This window comes from Myotis daubentonii, chromosome 11 (assembly GCF_963259705.1).
Source record: "Myotis daubentonii chromosome 11, mMyoDau2.1, whole genome shotgun sequence".
In the NCBI taxonomy this organism is placed as follows: domain Eukaryota; kingdom Metazoa; phylum Chordata; class Mammalia; order Chiroptera; family Vespertilionidae; genus Myotis; species Myotis daubentonii.
The window spans coordinates 38,099,844-38,120,833 of NC_081850.1; the positions used below are offsets into that span (position 1 = coordinate 38,099,844).

At 50.7% G+C, this 20,990-nt stretch overlaps 1 protein-coding gene across 1 annotated transcript in view; it reads left to right on the plus strand.

Moving 5' to 3' along the window:
• The window catches only part of ENTREP1 (endosomal transmembrane epsin interactor 1), a 60,072-nt gene extending 42,963 nt beyond the window's left edge, over positions 1-17,109 (plus strand). Inside the window, exons 5-11 of the mRNA XM_059656856.1 lie at positions 119-226; positions 357-490; positions 7,890-8,019; positions 8,192-8,270; positions 10,585-10,737; positions 13,169-13,461; positions 16,208-17,109. Of these exons, the coding sequence (XP_059512839.1) occupies positions 119-226; positions 357-490; positions 7,890-8,019; positions 8,192-8,270; positions 10,585-10,737; positions 13,169-13,461; positions 16,208-16,408 (1,098 nt within the window). The 3' untranslated portion in view covers positions 16,409-17,109. The remainder of the gene's footprint in view (positions 1-118; positions 227-356; positions 491-7,889; positions 8,020-8,191; positions 8,271-10,584; positions 10,738-13,168; positions 13,462-16,207) is intronic.
• The last annotated feature ends 3,881 nt before the right edge of the window (positions 17,110-20,990 follow it).

Below are 20,990 nucleotides of genomic sequence, written 5' to 3' on the forward strand. Positions count from 1 at the left end.
ATGAGAATTATCTTACTGGGACAGGGCAGTGTTATTAGTTATGTTTAAAGGTTTTTTATATTGCATTCTGGTCACCTGCTTTAAAGTGTTCAGTGACGTCTCTGTTTCCTTGTCCCAGAAAGTCCTTTTTGCCCTGTGTGCCTTGAACGCCCTGACCACCACCGTCTGCTTGGTGGCCGCCGCCCTGCGCTACGTCCAGATCTTTGCCGCCAGGAGGTCCTGCAGCGTAAGTCCCCGCGAGGTGGCACCGCCACTGTGATTCTGCGGAACCGCCCAGGCCTTTTCTGTGCGGGTTGCTTTTCTCCCCGAGCCTCAGGGGGTGCAGGCGGCTGACTAATGCGGTGTTGTTTCATTAGGATGAATCCCAGATTTCTGCCGAGGAAGTGGAAGAACAGGGACGCATCCCAGACCCCGACGACTTCGTGCCACCGGTGCCGCCCCCTTCCTATTTCGCCACGTTCTACTCGTGCACACCCCGGATGAACCGCAGGTGCCATTTCTAAGCCCCCACCCCATCCGGTTCTCTGAAGGGTACTCTTAGTTTTGAGGACTGGAGCCCTGGACTTTTCTCCTAAATCTGGACAGATTGTGTTATTTGGGGGGATTTTAAAATTTATTTCCTTCTCTCTCTCTCTCTCTCTCTCTCCCCCTCTCCCTCCTCTCTCTCTCCTTCTCTCTCTCTCTCTCTCTCTCTCTCTCTCTCTCTCTCTCTCTCTCTCTCTCTCTCTCTCTTTCTCTTTGATAAACTGCATGAAACCAAAGAAAAGTCAGACCTTGACCTAAGGATATACTTTTTCAATTTCAATTAGCTTCCCAGGAAAACTGACACCCAGAGAGATAACAGCTGTAATTTGACATGATTGAGAGCTGCGTTTGCCCTGGAAACGCGCTCAGTTAGGCCCAAATTGATGTTCATTATAACACCATCAGCAGGCCCCCAAATCATGCAGTTCTTCCCAGCCATTAAAAAATGGTGAATTATTAATTACTTCTCTCTGGTCTAGAAAAACGTAGACACTAGGCTTACTATCGTTTTCAAATTCTAGCTCCAAATATGATTATTTCTTTTTTATTTTATTTTATATATATATATATATTTTTTAAATCCTCACCCGAGGATATTTTTTCCATTGATTTTTAGAGAGAGTGGAAGAGAGAGGGAAAGACAGAAATATTGATGTGAGAGAAACAAACACATTGGTTGCCTCTTGCACTCAACCCAACCAGGGCTCGGGTCGGGGAGGAGCCTGCAACCCAGGTATGTGCCCTTGACCTGGGAAACTTCGGTCCACAGACTGACCCTCTATCCACTGAGCCAAACCAGCTAAGGCTGATTATCTATTTCTTAACTCTCAGGAATTTTTATTTGAAGAATGAAATGCTGCAACCCTTCCTCTGATTGTTACCAAGCGCTAGAATTATAACTCTCTAAGAAATGACTTTATTCATTCAACAAACATTTAATCCCTTCTCTGCTGCTTACTAACTAATCACTGTGCTGGGTTATTGAGATTCAAAGTGGGTGAGACCCACCCCCTCTGCATATGGAGGAACTCACAGCCCAGGCCCTGCGGAGTGAGTGTGGCTAGGACCCAGGAAGTAGTGTCAGAGGAGAGGACTTACGTGCACCGAGGAGGACCCTGCCCTGGGTGGGCCGCAGGGAGCTTGAAGGAAGAGTCAGGGTTGGCGTCCTGGACAAGGCGATCTTAAACTGAACTTAGAGGATAAACAAAGCTATACTTAAGCTTCCAAAGAGAATCTCTGAATTCTACAGAAAGACGAATGTCTTTAGCTTGATATTCAGAGGCCCAGGAATTCTTAATTTTTAATCTCTGAGGTACAGGTAGAAAGTTGTCAAATTTGGTGCCAGGCATGGTTTTTGGAAATCCATTTTTTTAAAATATATTTTTATTGATTTCAGAGAGGAAGGGAGAGGGAGAGAAAGATAGAAACATCAATGAGAGAGAATCATTGATTGGCTGCTTCCTGCACGCCCCCTACTGGAGATTGAGCCCACAACCCAGGCATGTGCCCCTGGCCGGAATCGAACCTGGGACCCTACAGTTCACAGGCCGATGTTCCATCCACTGAGTCAAACCGGCCAGGGTGGAAATCCATTTTCTAATGCTTGGGGCAGCCATACGTGACCCTGGAACAGGTCGCCAGGGTTAGCTACTGCCAGATGCTGTTAATGCTCTCTTCCTTGTGTTGGAGTCATACTTAAACCCCACCTCCAGGCCCCCGCCTGGCCACCCCCCTAGGTGGAGGTAGAGATGACCACAGAGCCAGAAGGGGAGGCTGCTGGCGGGGTCGGATGGCCTGGGGTGGCTGAGGAACTCAACGCTTGAAGCTTCAGGGGCCAAGACAGCCTCCATAGTCTCTTAGGAAATGATCCAGAATTACAGGGGCCATAGAGACAGCCACAAGACCCATATTCTTTGTGCACGTTAGGACACATTTGCTAAGAACCTTAGCCCGATCTCAGGCTGCGTGCAGAGGGCTCATGGGAAGGCGGTAAACTGCCTGGCGTTTCCTGGTTCGGGAGAGAAAAGCCCTTCAACAAGAAGACTGATTTCCTTGGCCCTTGAGGCCGTGGGTGAGCACTTGGTTGACCCAAGAGGAGGCAAGAGACAGATTTAGTTTCCTGCAGCAGCAGAAAGGGAGAGTGACTCATGTGGGCCTGGGATTGGAGTTGTGCCTGTGGGGCATCTCCCCTCCTCCTTTCCCCCCACTTCCCCTCTCTTCTCCTCCCTTTCTTTCCTTCCTCTCCCCTGCTCCTCCACAGTCACGGTTAGCAGGAGGGTATACGTGCATCTCTGAATTTGTCCCTCTTAGTCCCGAGACAGCCCCTAGCCAAATGTAGGTTGGAAGAAGATAGGCAAGCTTCTCATCAAGGGCATTGCTATTCAGAATTTTCTGGAAGGAACATGGGGAGAGGGTGTTAAAGCAAAACATGCTGGAGAAGAAGAAGACACTGCTGGGCCCGAACCATGTACCTGGAGCCCGAGAGCACATCTCCATGGGCAAACCCCCCATTTCTGAAATTCCACCGTCTCAGCGTGCAACCCACTGTCTTTTTTTAAATGGCTAGATTTATTCACCTCTCTATACATACTCTTTCCAGGATATTTTTAAGTTTGACCAACTTTGCTAGATTCTCGGTATAAATCAGCTTTATAGATGTCTAACCCCAGTTGGTAACTTTTTTTCCCTTGTAAGCAGGCAGGCAAAATATTGATGAATGTTATTTAAAAATTTCCATAACCAGTGGTGTTAAGTGTTTTCACACAATAGAGGCTCCCCATTTCCTGCTGGGTATGGTGACCTCTCCGAAGAGGTTTATTTATTTAACTTCTATAAATACAACCGCTTCATGCATTGGTCTCTCCTTGAGAAAGGGCTTCTCAAGTTACTGTCATAAACAGAGGCCCGATTGCAGTCCCGGCTGCTGGCCAAGTGCCGGTTATCTACTGAGTGAATCGATTTGCCGTCAGGGAGGGGACTGTGCACCGTCGCCACCACCCCGGGGAGTCCCCATTCTCAGAAATGGGCTGGAGCCAGGAGTCAGAAAGGAGACTCTCTAAACGACAGGGTGTCCCAAAAAATGTGTACATGCTTTAACAGCTGATGGCTCAGTTTTGAAAAGGAGACGTAGTGTGATAAACACTGACTTTATAATTATTCAAAGTGTAAATATACATTTTTGTGACACCCTATATTTTGTGAACATGGACATGGTTGTACCATGGGATGTCACCTGCTGTAGAAAATTACAGAAGTGGGTGGGAGGCAGGTGGACCTGGGCATTTCTTAAAAGTGAAGAAATATGTATGTTTTTATTGATTTCAGAGAGAGGAAGGGAGAGGGAGAGAGAGAGAAACATCAGCGATGAAAATCATCGACTGGCTGCCGCCTATACACCCCCTACTAGAGACTGAGTCTACAACCCGGGAATCGAACCGTGACTTCCTGTTTCATAGGTCAACACTCAACTACTGAGCTATACCAGCCGGGCCATTTGCTTTCTTAATGAGATTCCAAACCCACCCTCAGGTTGACCCAGTGCTCAGCTGCTGGGCAGGGTACCCTTGCCTGGCTCCCCCCTTTAGGGGCAGCAACGCTACCACCACGTGCCCAGGAGAAGGGCGCACACAGCTTTCCCAGTGCACAGAGGCCAGTCGCTCTTTGTCAAGGGCAATCAGTTGCTGTATCCCCCTCAGATGAGTTCTCCAGGCCTATTTGTAGGATCATGTTCTGCACAATCTGTTTGGGTTTCCTATTCACCTTCAGAGCGCAGGAGCACGAACCAGGGAAGGTTTCCTGGAGACTCTCGGATGAACTTGAAAGAGCCCAGGCTCTGGAGTCTCCTGAAGGGGTGACCCTGGGCGGCTCTTCTACCATTTCCGAGCTCCAGTCTCCTCATCCACCTGCGTGGTCACGGGGCTGCGGAGAGGCTTGTTACGAGAATATGGCCATAAAAAAGCTTCCAAAAGTGCACAGCTTCCACTGTGCTTTGTCCCTGTTCGTTGCCCTGTTTAAAACGTCCTTGGCATGTTCCTTGCTCGTAAGAAACATTTAGCCCTTAATCTCACCTCTGCCTTATCAGGTAGCAGTTTTCTAAAGATACTCATTCTTAGTAAAAATCTGATCATCTTTCCCAGATACAACGGGTTTCATTTCAGCCACCAGGCACCGTTTCCTTTGGTGGTGGTCTCAGCCCTGCTGTGCACTGGAATCGCCCGGGGGCACTGACAGCCTGTAGATACCTGCCCCACCCCCCCACCCCACCCCCAGCCACCGGCAATTAGAGTAGAACTTCTAGAGGGGAGGCCTGGCCAGCCACGGTTTGGAAACCTCTCCCAATGAAAGCCAGGAAGGATCAGGAAGAAACCTGCCAGGAGAGAGCGGACCTGTTCTCCACAAACCGATCCTATTTACCCAGAGGGAACGGAAATAAATGCAGAAAAGCCTCCTGAGAGGAAGGGACTTCCCTTCTGCATCAGCTGTAGCAGCATCTCCCATCAAAACGCAGCTTTCCTGGTCATTTTAATACAACCAGAGAGGCCGTTCTTTTTTTTTTGGTCAATTTAGATAAAGTACATCCCTCTTCTCATCAGTTTTCTTCTTGAAGAAATTTCTGTAGTTTAGGGTCTAAATGGAAGCCCTTTCTTCTCTGTGAATGTACTATATTGGTAGCCACTGGGCTGGGGATATAAAACAAGGACCACCAGAGCTGACAGATAGACAGGGGTTCAGTTTCCAGGCCAGGGCACAGCAGTGAGGAAATGCTGCAGAGTTGGCTGAGGGGAGACGTTTGTAAGGGCTAGAAGATGGCTCACCAGGTTAGGGTTAGGGCAGGGGTGGGCAAACTTTTTGACTCGAGGGCCACAATGGGTTATTAAACTGGACCGGAGGGCCGGAACAAAAGCATGGATGGAGTATTTGTGTGAACTAATATAAATTCAAAGTAACCATCATTACATAAAAGGGTACGGTCTTTTTTTTTTTTAGTTTTATTCATTTCAAACGGGCCGGATGCGGCCCGCAGGCTGTAGTTTGCCCACGGCTGGGTTAGGGCATGAGGAGAGGAAGGAGGGGTGCCCAGGGCTCCTGGAGTAGACAGGTCACCGTGTGCATTGGTCCGGAAAGCGCCTGCAGGCAGGTCCCGGAAGGATCTGGATGCTGGAGTCGCTTGGCGTTTATAGCTGTCGAACAGCTTCGGCTGCCTTGGAGCGTTGGGCAAGAATCGCGGGCAAGTCCCGCTCGGAGGGAGAATCTAACCTCCCTTTCTTGGTAACTCCCAGGACCCCTCCCTCCCCTGGGAGAGACCCTCCAGGCTGGCGCCTCTCTTTAGACATAGTATGTGCTCACCTATCCATGCAATCAGGTGTCAAATATACCCTCCCTTCCCACGCGGGTCAAGCAGGGATGCCAGTCTTCCTTCCGAACAAAGATCAAGGGGCAAAGGGGAGAGCTTTCTGCCTTGTTTTATTTTATTTTATCCAGGCTGCAGAAGTCTCATTCTTCTACATCCCAGAATTCCAGAAGTTTTACTGTGAGGAAAACAGAACATTACACCTTTTTCAACTTCCTTTCCTCCACCCATTGCGTTTCTGAAAGTGGGCACAGGGCATAACATGGATCAACAAATATCCAGAGAGCCCCTTTCCAGAACAGCAGTGCCCTGCGCTCATGGCTCCAGAGCCCGTCTTCTCCTTCGTCTCCTTCAGTGTGTGTCCGTGTTTGCGTTTCAAGAGCAGACGTTAAACTTTGCTGTTATCTATTTTTTTCATCCTCCAATACTCCATGGATTGAATATAGTTTTTGGGGGTCTTCTGTGTAGTTTTAAAAATTGAGATACAATTGAAATTGGATACAAATTCAGGTATGCGACATAATGATTTGACATTTGTATATATAGCAAATGATCTCCACATAGGTCTGGTTAGCTGATGCATCCTTGGGAATTTTTAAGACCTTCTGTCTTAGCAAGTTTCAAATACAATTCAGTATTATTAACTATAGTCGCCATGCTGTACATTATATCCCCAGGACTTATTTTATAACCGGGAGTTTCATTAAAAGGTACAAACTTCCTCTCGGCTGGTGTGGCTCAGTGGGTGAGCGTTGACTTATGAACCAGGAGATCAAGCTTTGACTCCCAGTCAGGGTACATGCCCGGGTTGCGGGCTTGATCCCCAGTGTGGGCGTGTAGGAGGCAGCTGACGAATGATTCTCTCTCATCATTGATGTTTCTCTCCCTCTCCCTTCCTCTCTGAAATCAACCTAAAAATATTTTTTAAAAGTTACAAAATTCCACATAGTTTTAACTATTATTTAATTATTTTTTTTATATTTTATTTCCCCTATCACTATTTATCCCCTCTATGCCCTCTTCCACTCCCACCCCTAACCCCTGCCATCACCACGGTGTTGTCCATGTCCTGAGTTCTCTCTCTTTTTTTATTCTTTTTTGCTCAATCCTCCCTCTCCCCGCCCCCGCCCAACCAGAGCTGTCTGCCTGTTCTCTATCTATGAGTCTGCCTCTATTTCGCTTGATAGTTCAATTTTTTAACTATTAACTGTTATTTTAAAATTTAGGTTCTTTGTTACGTAGGGGTGTGTGTGTGTGTGTGTGTGTGTGTGTGTGTGTGTGTGTGTGTATGATTTTCTGTGGACGCTGGCAGGAAATCTTGTGGGTTTTTTGTTTTTGTTTTCTGCCCTCAAGGGCCCCTCACCCGCAGGACAAAATGCACAGTGCCTGGCATGCAGCAAGCGCCCATCAGTGTTTGGTGAATGGCCACCCTCGGGAAGGGGCCCTCTCCTCCCTCTGCTGTATGCTGCTTTGTCTCTGAGCTCTGATGTGGTTGCTTTATTTTAAAAATTTACTTATCCTTTCAAATATATGTAACAAGTAGTGAGTTTCTACCACGAATCAGACATTAGGGAAACCCAGATAAGAACATTGTCATGTCAGAAATAATTGAGTTTCTCTGTGTCCCTAATTTTGACTTTTCTTTAATTGGGGTGAAGTTAACCATTTGGAAATGTACAAGTCAGTGGCATTTAGTACATTCACATGCAACCATCACCTCCATCTAGTTCTGAAGCATGTTTTTCACCTCCAAGGAGTTCTTTCTCCATCAATCGGCCACCCCGACTCCATCCTTCCCCCCAGCCCCTGGCAACCGCTCATCTGCTCTCTGTCTCTCAGGGATTATTGTTTGCTTTTTGCCTCGTGGTTTTAAAGGAACGATGGTATCGCACACGATGCGTTGCCACTTGCCTAAGGATAAGCATCTAGAGGCAAAGGCCAGCATGCGGGAGCCGCCCGGGTCCGCTGTCCTGTCTGTAGAACGTGCTTCCTGATGCCAAGATGCTTTTCCTAGGATGGTTGGTCCCGACGTGATCCCACTGTCGCATATCTATGGAGCGAGAATCAAAGGCGTGGAGGTGTTCTGTCCTCTGGACCCGCCGCCTCCGTACGAAGCTGTGGTGAACGAGACAGAACGGGAGCAGGTACTGTCCGTGCAGGTTCGCTCTGGTATGTTGACCACAAGTAGGCAAAGCCGCGTTGGGTACAGACAGCCATGGGAGACCGTTTGCTCTGCAGATCCTTTTAAGTTCACGGAGCCCAGATGATGCTTGAGTTGAATATCAACCAATATTCCTCTCTTTTCCTGTGATGCAGACGTCTTCATTCCAAATATCAGAGGGGTCAGAAGCCGCCACCAGCCCGATGGAACCGATCGGCGTGCCGGTGACTCACGGTAATGCACACGGTCGCTGCCTGCCCCTGTGAGGCAGTAAGTTAAAACGTGGTAAAATAATGATCTCCGTGGTATTTTGTTGGAGGTCAGATATTCTTGGAGCTACAGCCTATGCAGGTGCAAAACTACTATCAACGTTTAGGGCATACAAGTGGGAGATAACATTGAACAGAAATACAGATAATTCTAGAATCAGTTATGAGTTACCAGACTATTCTCAGGGACCTATGACATAGATTAGAGTTTAATTTGGCATTCCTGTGTTTTCCAACCTAAAATTTTTTCTTCTGCTGTTAAAATAAGATGAGCTGTTTTGAAGAAGAAAAAAAGCATTTCATTTCTTACAAGGGTGATTTGCTGTGAGATCATGCTCTGGTCGTGCTGCCTTAACATGCAGTGAATTTTTATTTCCAGTCCTGCATTAAACATTAGAGTTGGTTTGTATTTATCTTTGCCATTTAAGGGGACATTGTTGCAGTTTTCTCTCTTTGGAGAGGTTTTAAGTGTCCCAGAAAATTGCCCACCAGGACAAAATTGCACACGGTGATAAATAATGGATCAACTTTTAGCTATGATAGACAGAGGTGGTTTTTTCAGCAGCACCACTGGAGTTAGGTTTCTGTCCCACTCACCTTCGGTCTTACGTAGAATTAGTGCGCTCTGTTTCCTGAGTATGTTTGTAATTCTTCCATTTCTTTTTTCTTTTTAAAAATCTTTATTGTTGAAAGTATTACATATGTCCCCCATTTTCCTTCATTGACCCCTTCTGGCCCACCCCTGCCCCTGCCCCAGGCATTTTCCTCCCTGTTGTCTTATGATATATACATACAAGTTCTTTGGTTGATCTCTTCCCACCCACCCACCCCCGTCTTCCCTCTGAGATTCCACAGTCTGTACTATGCTTCCATGTCTCTGGGTCTATTTTGTTCTTCAATTTATTTTGTTCATTAGATTCCACACATAACTGAGATCGTGTGATACTTGTCTTTCTCTGACTGGCTTATTTCGCTTAGCATAATACTCTCCAGGTCCCTCCATGCTGTCTCAGAGGGTAAGAGATCCTTCTTTTTTACCGCTGCTAGTGTTCCATGGTGTAGATGTACCACAGCTTTTTTATCCACTCATGTACTGATGGGCACTTGGGCTGTTTCCACAACTTAGCTATTGTAAATTGTGCTGCTATGAACATCGGGATGCATACATCCTTTCTGATTGGTATTTCTTAGGATGTATTTGGGCTTCTTAGGATGTATTCCTAGAAGTAGGATCACTGGGTCAAATGGCAGTTCCATATTTAATTTTTTGAGGAAACTCCATACTGTTTTCCATAGTGGCTGCACCAGTCTGCATTCCCACCAGCAGTGCATGTGGGTTCCTTTTTCTCCACATCCTCTCCAGCACCTGTCATTTGTTGATTTGTTGATGGTAGCCATTCTGACAGGTGTGAGGTGATAATCTTGTTGTTTTAATTTGTGTTTCACTGATGATCAGTGACTTTGAGCATGTTTTCATATGTCCCTTGGCCATCTGTATGTCCCCTTTGGAGAAGTGTCTATTTAGGTCCTTTGCCCATTTTTTAATTGGATTGCTTATCTTCCTTTTGTTAAGTTGTTTGAGTTTCCCTATATATTTTGGATATTAACCCTTATCAGAAGTATCATTGTCAAATACGTTCTCCCATTCTTTCACTTCTTAAAAAAAGTTTCCCAGCCCACAGCTCAGGCTCACAAAGGATGTGAGTTTTATTTCCCCGAGCAGCAGTCACCCAATTCCAGAGTGGTTTCACTGATGCGTTCAGTGGCTACTGGCTCTTTAACTTGGCTCAACAGAAGTTTCATGGCCCAGCCTGCAGACACCCCCTGCCTGCACGTGGTCTGCAGTCCACAGGGCAGCACCTCACCTGGGCAGGTATTTCCCACCCACCAAGCCTGTCCCGAACGGTCAGAAAGCATGAGCCGGCTCGGAGCTCCCCCATGCCGAGGCGATGGTGCGGTAATGCACATTCCCTCTCTCACCGGGATGCTTCACTGGAGAAGACACTAAGCACCTTTAGGAAACACTGACATTTTGGCAGGGCTTCGTTATTTGGAAGTGAAGGTTTTGTTTGTCTGAGGCCTGGAGCGGTGGTTGGGAGAGGCAGCGTTTCCCACAGTGCCGGGAAATAAAAGCTGCTCGGGCCAGCCGCCTAAGCAAATGTTGTCAACTGGATGGCCCGGGCCCCAGCAGGTTTGGGCTCACAGGTGTTTCCTGCCCACATTTTTGAGGGCTGGCTGGCAAAATAATTTTTGTTTCTCCTCTTAAAAAAAATACTTAGATGGGAACATTCCTAACACACCTGGGGAAGAAAGCGCATCCACTTCAGTTGCCAACTCAGACCAGCCACATCCCGGGAGCAGCCGGAGAGCCCTCCAGCCCACGATGACAAGGTCGAAGAGTGACCCTGTGTTCCATCCTTCCGCAGAGCGAGGTGAGGCCGTCCCCCAGGCTCCCGCCGAGCACTGGCTTGCCTCCAGGTGCCACGTGAAAGCAGGTGGCTCCGGCCACCCAGGGCCCTGCAGTTCAAGAGATGCCTTGAGAAAATAAGATATTCTATGTGCACATTAGGGATATACATCTGCCCCAACTTTTAAGGCTGGTGGGTGTTTTTATTTTATTTTTGTTTGTTTTTTTAAATATATTTTTATTGATTTGGGAGAGGAAAGGAGAGGGGGCGAGAGAGAGAGAGAGAGAGAGAGAGAGAGAGAGAGAGAGAGAGAGAAACATCAATGATGAGAGAGAATCATTGATTGGCTGCCTCCTGCATGCCCCCTACTGGTCATTGAGCCCGCAATCCGGGCATGTACCCTGACTGGGAATCAAACCCTGACCTCCTGGTTCATAGGTTGATGCTCAACCACTGAGCCACACTGGCAGGCAAGGGTGTTTTTCTTTTTAAGTCATTGTCATCAAAAGCACTTGGTTGCAGACGATGCTGTGATAGGTACTACATGAAGAAAACAACGCAAATCTCATTCTGATCTCTACATGCTTGCGATCGTGTGGGAATACACATTCTCTCTCAAGGAAAAGTCAAAGGGTGGCCTTGGTTTTATCCCCTCTTCTATAATTTAATATCAGTTGTCTTTTTTATTGAGTATGAATGGACTGAATTATTTAAATCCCACCTTGTTTAAGAACTTTGGATAGAGCGAAACCCACACTTCATCCCCCTCCCTCTCTGTTTTGAGTTTGTTTGTGTCTAGATGTTATCGGAATATTTGAATACCTGAACATCTTCAAATATGTCTTCAGTGTAGAAAATTGTAAGAAATAAAGGAACGAAAGGAAGAAAATGAAAACCTTCTGTAATCCTGTGCGCACCGGCTTCTCTCGGTGACCTGTTCTCACCAGTGCCCTCGCTCTCCTCCTGCTCTCCCCTTGCCTTCTCCGGGGCCTGGGTAACCCCTTCATTCCAGTTCTGTTCCTCTGACAGCCTGTGTTGTTGGCCCCAGTCTCGACTGACAGTGTGGGAGCCAGAAAGCACTCCTTGCCTCTCGTCTCACCGGTGCTCTTGCATGGGGAGGAGCCCACCACCTCCCCCTCTCTTCCTCCCCTCCCCCCACTCCCCACCCCCCCCCCTCGCCCCTGGGACTGAGTGCCTCTGCCACCCCAGCAGGCGGGCAGCTGGCCCTCCGCTCCCAGACCTGTCTTCACTGCTGTCTCTGCCCTACCTGGCAAGCTGAGGGCTCGAGCTGGCCACCTGCGGGCTTCAACGGGAACGTTGCTGTCTGCACAGCTCAGCAAGGTCTTTCCAGAACCCCTTCCCATGCTGCAGCGCTGCAGGAGGAGGGTGGCCCGTGTTTACCTATTGAGCCCTCCATTGTGGAAGGGACCAGGTTGCCTTCAAGGGACTGGTGAGGCCCCTGTCCTCACACCTGGGTGTCTGTAGGGAGTGCTCCTGGGAGGTCCCGGCTCCGTGACATGCCTGTGGCAGCCCAGGAGGACCGCTGCTCACCGCTGTTTGCAGATCCTCATGCCTCCGTTCTCCAGAGGAAAAGGGTGCTCCCCTCCCTCCACCTGCTCTTCCACCCTCTGCTTCCTTTCCTCATTGACTATCTCAGATCCTGCTTGTCAGGCCTTCGCAGACTGAAACCTCCAGGGCTGCGTGCACTGAAGGCTGCCGGCTGGCTTCCGAACACGCAGGAGCCAGGCCTGCCTCCCACTTCGCCCGCCTGAGGCGCAGCCGTGTCCTGCACCCTTACACGCTCGCTAAAGCAGGTCGTTGTGGACGTGAGAGCCTGCGGTGGGTTTCCCAGGCCCACTGCTGACTTCTGGAACGACCTAGCGTTCCTGCACTTAGATTTCTCTTTCTGTAATCGTCAGCCGCAGCGCTGCCTACAGCCCCGGTGCGAGCACTGAGAGCATGTCAGTGCAGTGCCCTCGCGGATGTTTAGGACAAAGGTACCGTCCAAGTGCACAGAGCCTTCCCCTCATCCCACGGGTCCTGTCTTTCCTTAGCCCCTGCCTCTCAGCGGCTCCTTCAGCCGCCCCCTTGAACGTTTCTCCATCAGCCAGCCACGCTTTGTCTGCCATCACCCCGTAACACCGCTGCTCCGCTGTGGTTTGTATGAGGGATGCCCTTCCCCATCATCTGTCTTTACTGTGGGGGCCGTGTTTTCCGTGGCACCGTAAAATGTGCCGGGGACATATCCTGTTGGCACTACATCAGGAAATAAGCTCATGTCATAGCTGTTGGTTTTGTGTGTTTTTTCCTTTGGCAACATGAGAAGCGAGGCGCGCATGGCTGTTGGCATTCGTCCTGTGCTTCCCGCGCCGAGTGCTGCGTCCGTGCAGTTTCACACGCGGCGTGTGCTCGCGGGGGCATGGCCAACGGGTCTGCGCTGTTTGTCTGCCCGCAGCCGCTCCCGTGCTCAGCTGCGAAGCTGCCACGCAGACGGAGGGGAGACCGGATCTGGCGGCGGTGACGCTGAGGCGGGGCCTGCGACCCAGAGCTGCCAGGTGCAGGCCGCAGTCTCTGATAGACTACAAGTCGTACATCGACACCAAGCTGCTGGTGGCCAGGTTCCTGGAGCAGTCCTCCTGCGCCATGACGCCCGACATCCACGAACTGGTGGAAAACATCAAGTCGGTTCTGAAGTCCGACGAGGAGCACATGGAGGAGGCCATCACTAGTGCCAGCTTCCTAGAACAGGTAGCTTTAATTTTATTATCCGGTGTGAGTCAGATCCCTTGTTTCCCCAGCAGCCCGAATGCCTCTCCGAGTTCCTGTCTCGGGCGCCATAAGTTCCTGGTCGCTGTGTCAGGGGAAATGTGGTTCGGAGGCTGTGGGGGTGGGAGGGGGTGGGGTGGGGAGTGGAGAGGAAGCCGAGCACTTTCTTTTCAGGCGTGGTGACTCTCCCCAGCCTTCTTGGCCCAGAGGGAAAGGAACCCGTTTTTTCCGGGCTGTGGATGCCTGGAAAAAGTGAAGGGTGCAGCTTGGGGCTCAAAGCAGGGGCTGGGCAGTGGGGGTCCCATGCAGCATCTGGCTCCCTGTGTTGAAAGTGTCCCTGGATGCGGCAGCTTTTCTCAGCCCTTTGACAATGACAGACACGCCTGAATTTTAATATGGGCAAGACTCTGGGAGCTGTTCACATTCCCGTGAAATGCTTGGCAAGATATCTAAGCCCATAGGCCTGCATGGAACACACACCCTTTCTTTCCAGGTTAAATCGTACAAGGCGATCCCCTGAGTGGAAGCCACAGAGGAAAAGATACAAGTGGGCGGGCGCGTGAAGGATCCTCTTGGGCGCCAGGTCTCTCACGTGAAAGTGGAGGGCTGCACGAGGTGGTCCTGCACCTGTGTTTCTGAATGAAGGGACTTTCCTTCTGATGAGAACTGGGGATGGGCCGCATCTTCGCTTACCCACCTCTTTTTAAAAGCGGTCACCTTAGGGGCGTTGACTGCACTGCTCCAGGGGCGTGGGGTGGTGGCGAAGGCCGCGGTGCTACCTGGCTGCGTGCAGCCAGTGCCCAGCAGACACTTCCTGAGTTGAGATGGGCTGATTCTCAGGTCGTTACCAGCACCGGGATCCTGGGTAAAATTTCAAGGCAGTTTGACCCGATCCCCTTCTCACTGTCCTTTCTGTCCCCGCTTTCTACCTCCCGGTCGCTTCTAACGGAAGCCACAGCCAGAGTCCCTCCCATCCCAGCCCCTCAGGGGAGCACGAGAGCAGTCCGATTCCTCGCATGAAGAGGTGCAGGGGCCATGGACCCTCTTGTCTGCTTTCTGAAAGAGTGGTTGGCCCATGGCCCTGGGTCAGGCTCTAGGTAGAATCCCACGTTGGGGAGACATTTACGTCCGGGAGTCCCTGGTCTGTGCAAAACGTCACTTCCTGCCTCCTTTCCCCTGTGCAGCCTCAGTAGCCACTAAACAGGAGCGAGCATTTGGCGTCACTGAGAGGCTGCCGAGCTCTGGTGAGGTAAGAGCCGGAGCACCCGCCACGCAGGGGGTCTGGACCTTCTGCCAAGCCCTGCTCGCTGGGACATCGCTGTGGGTAAAAGACAACAGGTGCTGTCGCCACCAGCATTCACTGGGCCTGGATCGCAGTTCAGGTGCTGGGACTGGCGCAGTAGACCTGGGCCATCTGCTGGAGCCTCCCAGCGTTTGCACATTTTCACTTTCTCTACATTATTAGGATGCATTTGTAGATCCTCTTCACGTTTCACCAATTCAAAACCACTTCTCCTAACTTACACGTAACAGCAGTCGATATCTATGAATGTGGGAATTTTCTTCTTACTCAGGAAACAAGGACAGGCCCTAAAGACAGACAGAATCATGGAGTGTTAGCAAATCTGACATCTCATCTCTTGGAGGGTTAACTTTTTAGTGACCTTAACGTCTCACAATGGGCCCTGGCTGGATGGCTCAGTTGGTTGGAGCGCCGTCCCCTGCATCAGAAGGCTGTGGGTTTGATCCCCAGTCAGGGCATATACCTAGGTTGTGGGTTCGATCCCCGTACGGAAGGCAACCAATCGATGTTCTCTCTCACCCGTCTCTCTCAAAATCAGTTTAAAAAATCATGTCCGTGGGTGAGGATAAGAAACAATTCTGAATGGTGCAAACTAAACAAAACGTCATCCCAACGATTGCTCTGTGACGCAGATGCTTCTCCCAGGCCGCTGACAGTGTTGTAGGTCATAGACGGGGCTGTGCAGTGTCACAGACTTCTGTGCACCGGGCAGCTCTCCCCTCACCCATCCCAGCTAGGTGAGGGATTTATCATGCTTTTGTCATTTTTACAAAACAAGTCATATTATGTTGTCCTTAACGTTATGTATGTGGCACATGGCCAAAAATAGATCTAGCAGTAGAACCATTCTTAGGAGTTTTTACAAATAAACTGGATTAGTTGTTATGTTGTTTATTGAAGGGCTGTTTGATCGGTTAGAAGCATCGCTGGTTTTGGTTGACATTTTATAAACTCATTACCTGGTCACAATGCCAAATAACAGGTACCAAATGTTTGAGTACGTTAATATCGCCTGGGTTCTGGTTGCAAGTACAGGTGTTGCGCCCCACTCCTCACTCACGTGTGCGGGGAGCTGAGAACTCGTGTCTCTGACAGGCTCCCAGGATGTGCAGGCCCCAGTGAGGCCACAGTGAAATTGGGGAAAGTGATGAGCAATGTTCAGGATAAAGCAGGACATTGCAATAGATGAGTCAGGGAAGTGAGGCAGGGCTACCTGTGAAACCACAGGACATCTGGGGAATGTGTTAGAAACTTGAGAAAAGAGGCACTCTGTTAAGTCTCTGGAATTCCACGTGGGTTCCACTTTGGGAGAACGCTCTCTTTTCTTCCTCAAGGCAACTAAGCATCACAGGGATGGACGTAAGAGGCAGACCCAGGACCTCTGGTGAAGCTTAACCTCTCCCCACCCTCTTCCTTCTCCCAAAGATAATGGCCCCCTTGCAGCCCAGCCCCCCCAGGGCCCACCTGCCGCCCTCGCGGAGACAGCCCGGCGTGCTGCACCTGTGGAGCTGCGGGGACCTGAGCACCTTCGTGGCGGCCGGGAGGCCGAGAGTGGAGAGGAGGCCCCGGCGGGCGGCTGAGCGGCCACACAGCCTCATCGGTGTCATTCGCGAGACTGTCCTGTGAACCTCAGGAGCAGGAAGGAAAGACCCCCTCCTCACCATGCAGTGTCCAGGGTGGGGGTGGGGGTCCCCCTCTGGGAACTGCTCTAAAAGGGGGGCCCTTCAGAGGACCTCACTCTATGGCTCACCTTTCTGCTGGCCTAGGGTTCTTCCGGGCTCCTTTGGGTTTGGATGCATCAGGTTGGAGGCTGTGAAGGCAGCGTCCCTCTCCCCCTCTGCTGGCCCCGCCCCGCAGTGGGTTAATGAATCTTGGCCCACACACCACCTTGTGGCTCTCTTCCTCGTCCAGCCCTGTCACTGGGGCAGGTCTGCTGGGCTGCTGTTGATAGACGCTGCGGCCACGCGCTGCTCCGTGAGAGAGGAATTGGCACGCCACCCAGTGGGATCGGCCGCAACCCAGGCATGTGCGCTGACTGGGAATCGAACCGTGACCTCCTGGTTCGTAGGCCGACGCTCAACCACTGAGCCACGCCAGCCGGGCTGGTGTGAAGCACGAATGATCAACCCCATGCTCTAATCATCAAGTCCCTGCATAGATTGCCCTGCAATCACTCTCTTTAGGAAAAACAGGGAACTTTTTCACTGACAAATCGTAATGAGAGACATTCAGGGGGAGTATTCTTGTTGATTCCATTTACTCATGCTTGCAAAACTAGAGATGGCTAAGGCAGAACTGAGAATAAAATGTCTACTTTGGACCTCTGGCCTCGGTGTACGACGTTTGTGTACGCGGACGGGGCCACACCTTACCTTACGGAGATGCTGGAACTTGGAGCAGTGGTGGTCAGGTTCGGGCAGGCCACCAGGCCAGTTTCATCTCCAAAGCACCTGATCCCCGTGCATAACAATGTGTCCTTTATGCATTCAGCGGGCGCCTGGCCAAAAGGCTTCATGGAGCTGCCTTGTAGTGGGACTGTGAGCAATAAATCAGTGAAGTGATTACAGATTGGGCATTAGTGCTAAAAAGGAAGGAGGCGGTTGGAGAAGGCTGCTTTGCAGAAATGACATGTAAACTGGACTTGACTGTGAGGGGCAGGGAAGGGTGTTCCAGGCAGAGGGAACAGCCAAGGCAAAGGCCTCCAGCACTAGAGGCTGCTGTGGAAGCAGCCCTGAGCGAGGGGAGAGGTAGGGGGAGCTCAGGCTGGGCTTGATGCTAGCTGTGAGGTTCCGTGGGAGAGTTTTCAACAGGAGTAACAGATTTCATTTGCATCTCAAGAGATCCCCATGCATAGTGGAGGCTAGATTAGGTCAGGATATGGAGTAGAGGAGGTGAGGAGCTGAACAAGGATGCCTGTGCTCCAGGTCCTGTGCTGGAGATTTCACACAGTCTCATCTCACCCTCACCACAGCCTGAGAGGGGGGAGCTGTGGTGTCCGCATTTCACAGACAAGGAAAACGAGGCTCAGTGACTTGCCCAAGGTCACTCAGAAGGTCTGTGGCAGTGATGCCCTTCACACCCCAGGAGCCCATCTCCAGAAACCACTCTGGTTCCCGGCTCCCAAATAGTAGCTGTTTGCCATTTCTTGTTTCTCTGGGAGAGTGGTTGCGAGGACTTCGAGCTTGGCTCATGGAAGCACAGACATCCTGGCCTCCAAGCCCATGAACTTTGCAGAGTGGGAACTGGCATGAGGTCAGGGGACTGAGAAATGAGAAGGGAAGGACTGTTGGGAGGTACTGAACTGGGGCGGAAAGTGGATTGTGGAGGCAGGTGTGCAAATGAGGGGACTGGGGGCCTGCAAACCACCCACGGTCGGCCCACCTCCTTGGCTGAGCTGTGTTTGTGGAGGTTCCCAGGGGTTTCCCAGAATGACAGTCTCTCTGGGCTCACCCCTCACCCTCACATACTGAATTCCCCACGTAAGCGAACAGTCTCCCCATTTCTTTAGAAGTCCCCACTGTCAGCACCATGGCTGCCCGCTGCGGGCTGGCCCACTCCCTGAGGTAAGCCCCGCCTCTCTGAGGGTCTCCAGTGTTACAAGCCCATGTCTCACCCAGGCTCTCTGACACCCAGAGACCACCCACGTAGCCAGGCTGGTTGCTTTTCTCCGTTATGGCTGCTTCGTTGCCCCCGACCTAGTGTCTCAGGGTCAAGCCAGGAGCTCTCAGCCCACCAATTTGTTCCTCCCCCGGGGCTGAGAGACAAGGACTGGCCTTCCTCCACTCAGGCTGGGTCTTTCCAGGCTTCTGTTTTTTTTCTTACTGCAGGAGGACATTTTCCCCATCTCTTTCCACCTTCCCTCTGAGCTCCTATAGCTCACCTCCAGCTGCCACACAGACCTCGCCACCTTCTGTGAAGGCTCAGGGAAGACAGGTGGGCCCCTGTCATGGAGGTGGTCTCAGCCATCCTGAGAAAAGGGAAATTTCCAACAACAACCAGAAGAGGAAAGAACATAAAGGCTGAGCCATAGCAGGAGGATTTGAAGATTCGACCTCACAGCCAGGGAAATGGTCCATGTCATTCCAGCCTCTGAAGGTATTGGTGAAGTTAGAAAACTGACTTCTGTCTTGCTTCTCAGACTTTAAGGAATATTAAAATTAAAAATATTATCTAATAATAGACAAAGATGTAAATTGACCATACCTTTGCTACGCCCACCATTGGCTAATCAGAGTGATATGCAAATTAACCACCAACAAAGATGGCAGTTAATTTCATACATAGGTGTGAAGTGGCAGAGCGAAGACTGAAGGCGGCTCTGGCGGAGCAGCGAAGGCTTGAAGGCGGCTCCGGCCGGAGCGAAGGCCTGGGTCCCGGGTGCCGGCGGAAAACTGGTGCCGGCAGCCAGGGGAGGGGAAGGCCTATTGCACGAATCTTTTCATGCAACAGGCCTCGTGTGTGTGTGTGTGTGTGTGTGTGTGTGTGTGTATGACAATATATTATAACTAGAGGCCTGGTGCATGGATTCGTGCACCGATGGGGTCCCTCAGCCTGGTCTGTGCCCTCTCGAAATCTGGGACCCCTTGGGGGATGTCGAAGAACTGGTTTCGGCCTGATCCCCGCAGGCCAGGCCGAGGGACCCCACTGGTATACGAATCTGTGCACCAGTCCTCTGGTATGCATGTAAAATCTTTGGTTAATCTCTTCCCGCCCTCCCCCATCCCCCTTCCCTCTGAGATTCATCAGTCTGTTCCATGTTTCCATGCCTGTGGTTTCCACTTCTGCATTGAGCATCTGCCCCCTGGTGGCCAGTGCGCATCATGGCTACCGGCCAGATACCATCACATTGGGGATTAGGGCTTTAACATATGGATTTTAAGGGGATATAAACATTCGGTGCATAGCACTGATTTACCAGGAAAATGAAATATTAGTAATAATATTAGTAATACTATTTATTAAAGAGATTTTATTTTTAGAGCAGTTTTAAGTTCACAGCAAAACAAAGCATAGAGGTTTCCCATGTACCCTCCACACATGCACAGTCTCCCCAACAATCAACATCCCCCATCACAGTGGTACATTAGTTACTATTGATAAATCACATTAACATGTCAATATCACTGAAAGTTTACATCAGGGTTCACTCTGGGTGCCGCACATTCTAGAGGTTTGGACAAATATATACTATGTGTCCATCCTTGTAGTATCATACAGAGTAGTTCTCTGCCCCCCAAGTCCTCTGTGCGCCACCTATTCCTCCCTCCCTTCCCCCTCGCTCTTGGCAACCACTGGACTTGTTGCTGCCTCCATGGGATTGCACTTACCAGAATGCCACGTAGTAGTGAGCATCATGCAGCACGTACGCTTTCAGCTTGGCTTCTTTCACTGAGTAATGCGGATGCACTTAAGTTTCCTCCAGGTCTTTTCATGACTTGATCGTTCATTCAAACCCCTTTAAAAACTATTGGATTCAACAGGCGTAACGGTACTCTGTCAAGTTACTGTGGCAGAGCCCCGTCCTAATCTGAACTTGGCCTTGGCCAGGCCTGGGACCCACACTCCGAGTGCCGATGGTCGGGGACCTACTCCGGCCTGAGCGTCCCAGTTTCACTGGAGCCCGTTGTGTGTGCGAGGCCTGGCGACATGGAGAAGAGGACTGGGAGAGGGAGGAGGGAAAGACGGACAGACATGCTTTCCTCTGCACCCATGGCTCCCCTCACAGGCTTTTTCTGGCGAGTCCCTTGGGATGAGGAGAATGGCCAGGGGAAGAGGCACCTGCACCTCCACCCAGCGGAGAGGAAATCAGGAAGCAGAACAAAGGAGCACATGGCCACCTCCCCCAGGCGGCAGGATGCAGGACGGAACAATGAGGGGGACAGGGAGGCAAGGGGCCTGGACAAGGCCATCTTTGTTTACCAGGTTCTCCTCCCTGGGGCCTCTGCCAGGGAAGCCAGGTCTGGGGCCAAAGGCACCACAACTCTTCCAGCTCCGTCTCTGCAGGAACCTTCACCCTCTCATGCAGCGGCTATTTACTGAGCTACAGAGTAGCAGGCGGAGGGCCAGGTGCCGAGGAGAGAATGCTGAGTGGGGAGAGGGGAGCAGACAAAAACCGCGCAAACATTAAATGCAAAGTCCCATTTCTCTTGCCGCTGCTGAACTCCCAGGCCCCAAGCGGGAGGAGCAGCCAGACCCTGTGTTGGATAAC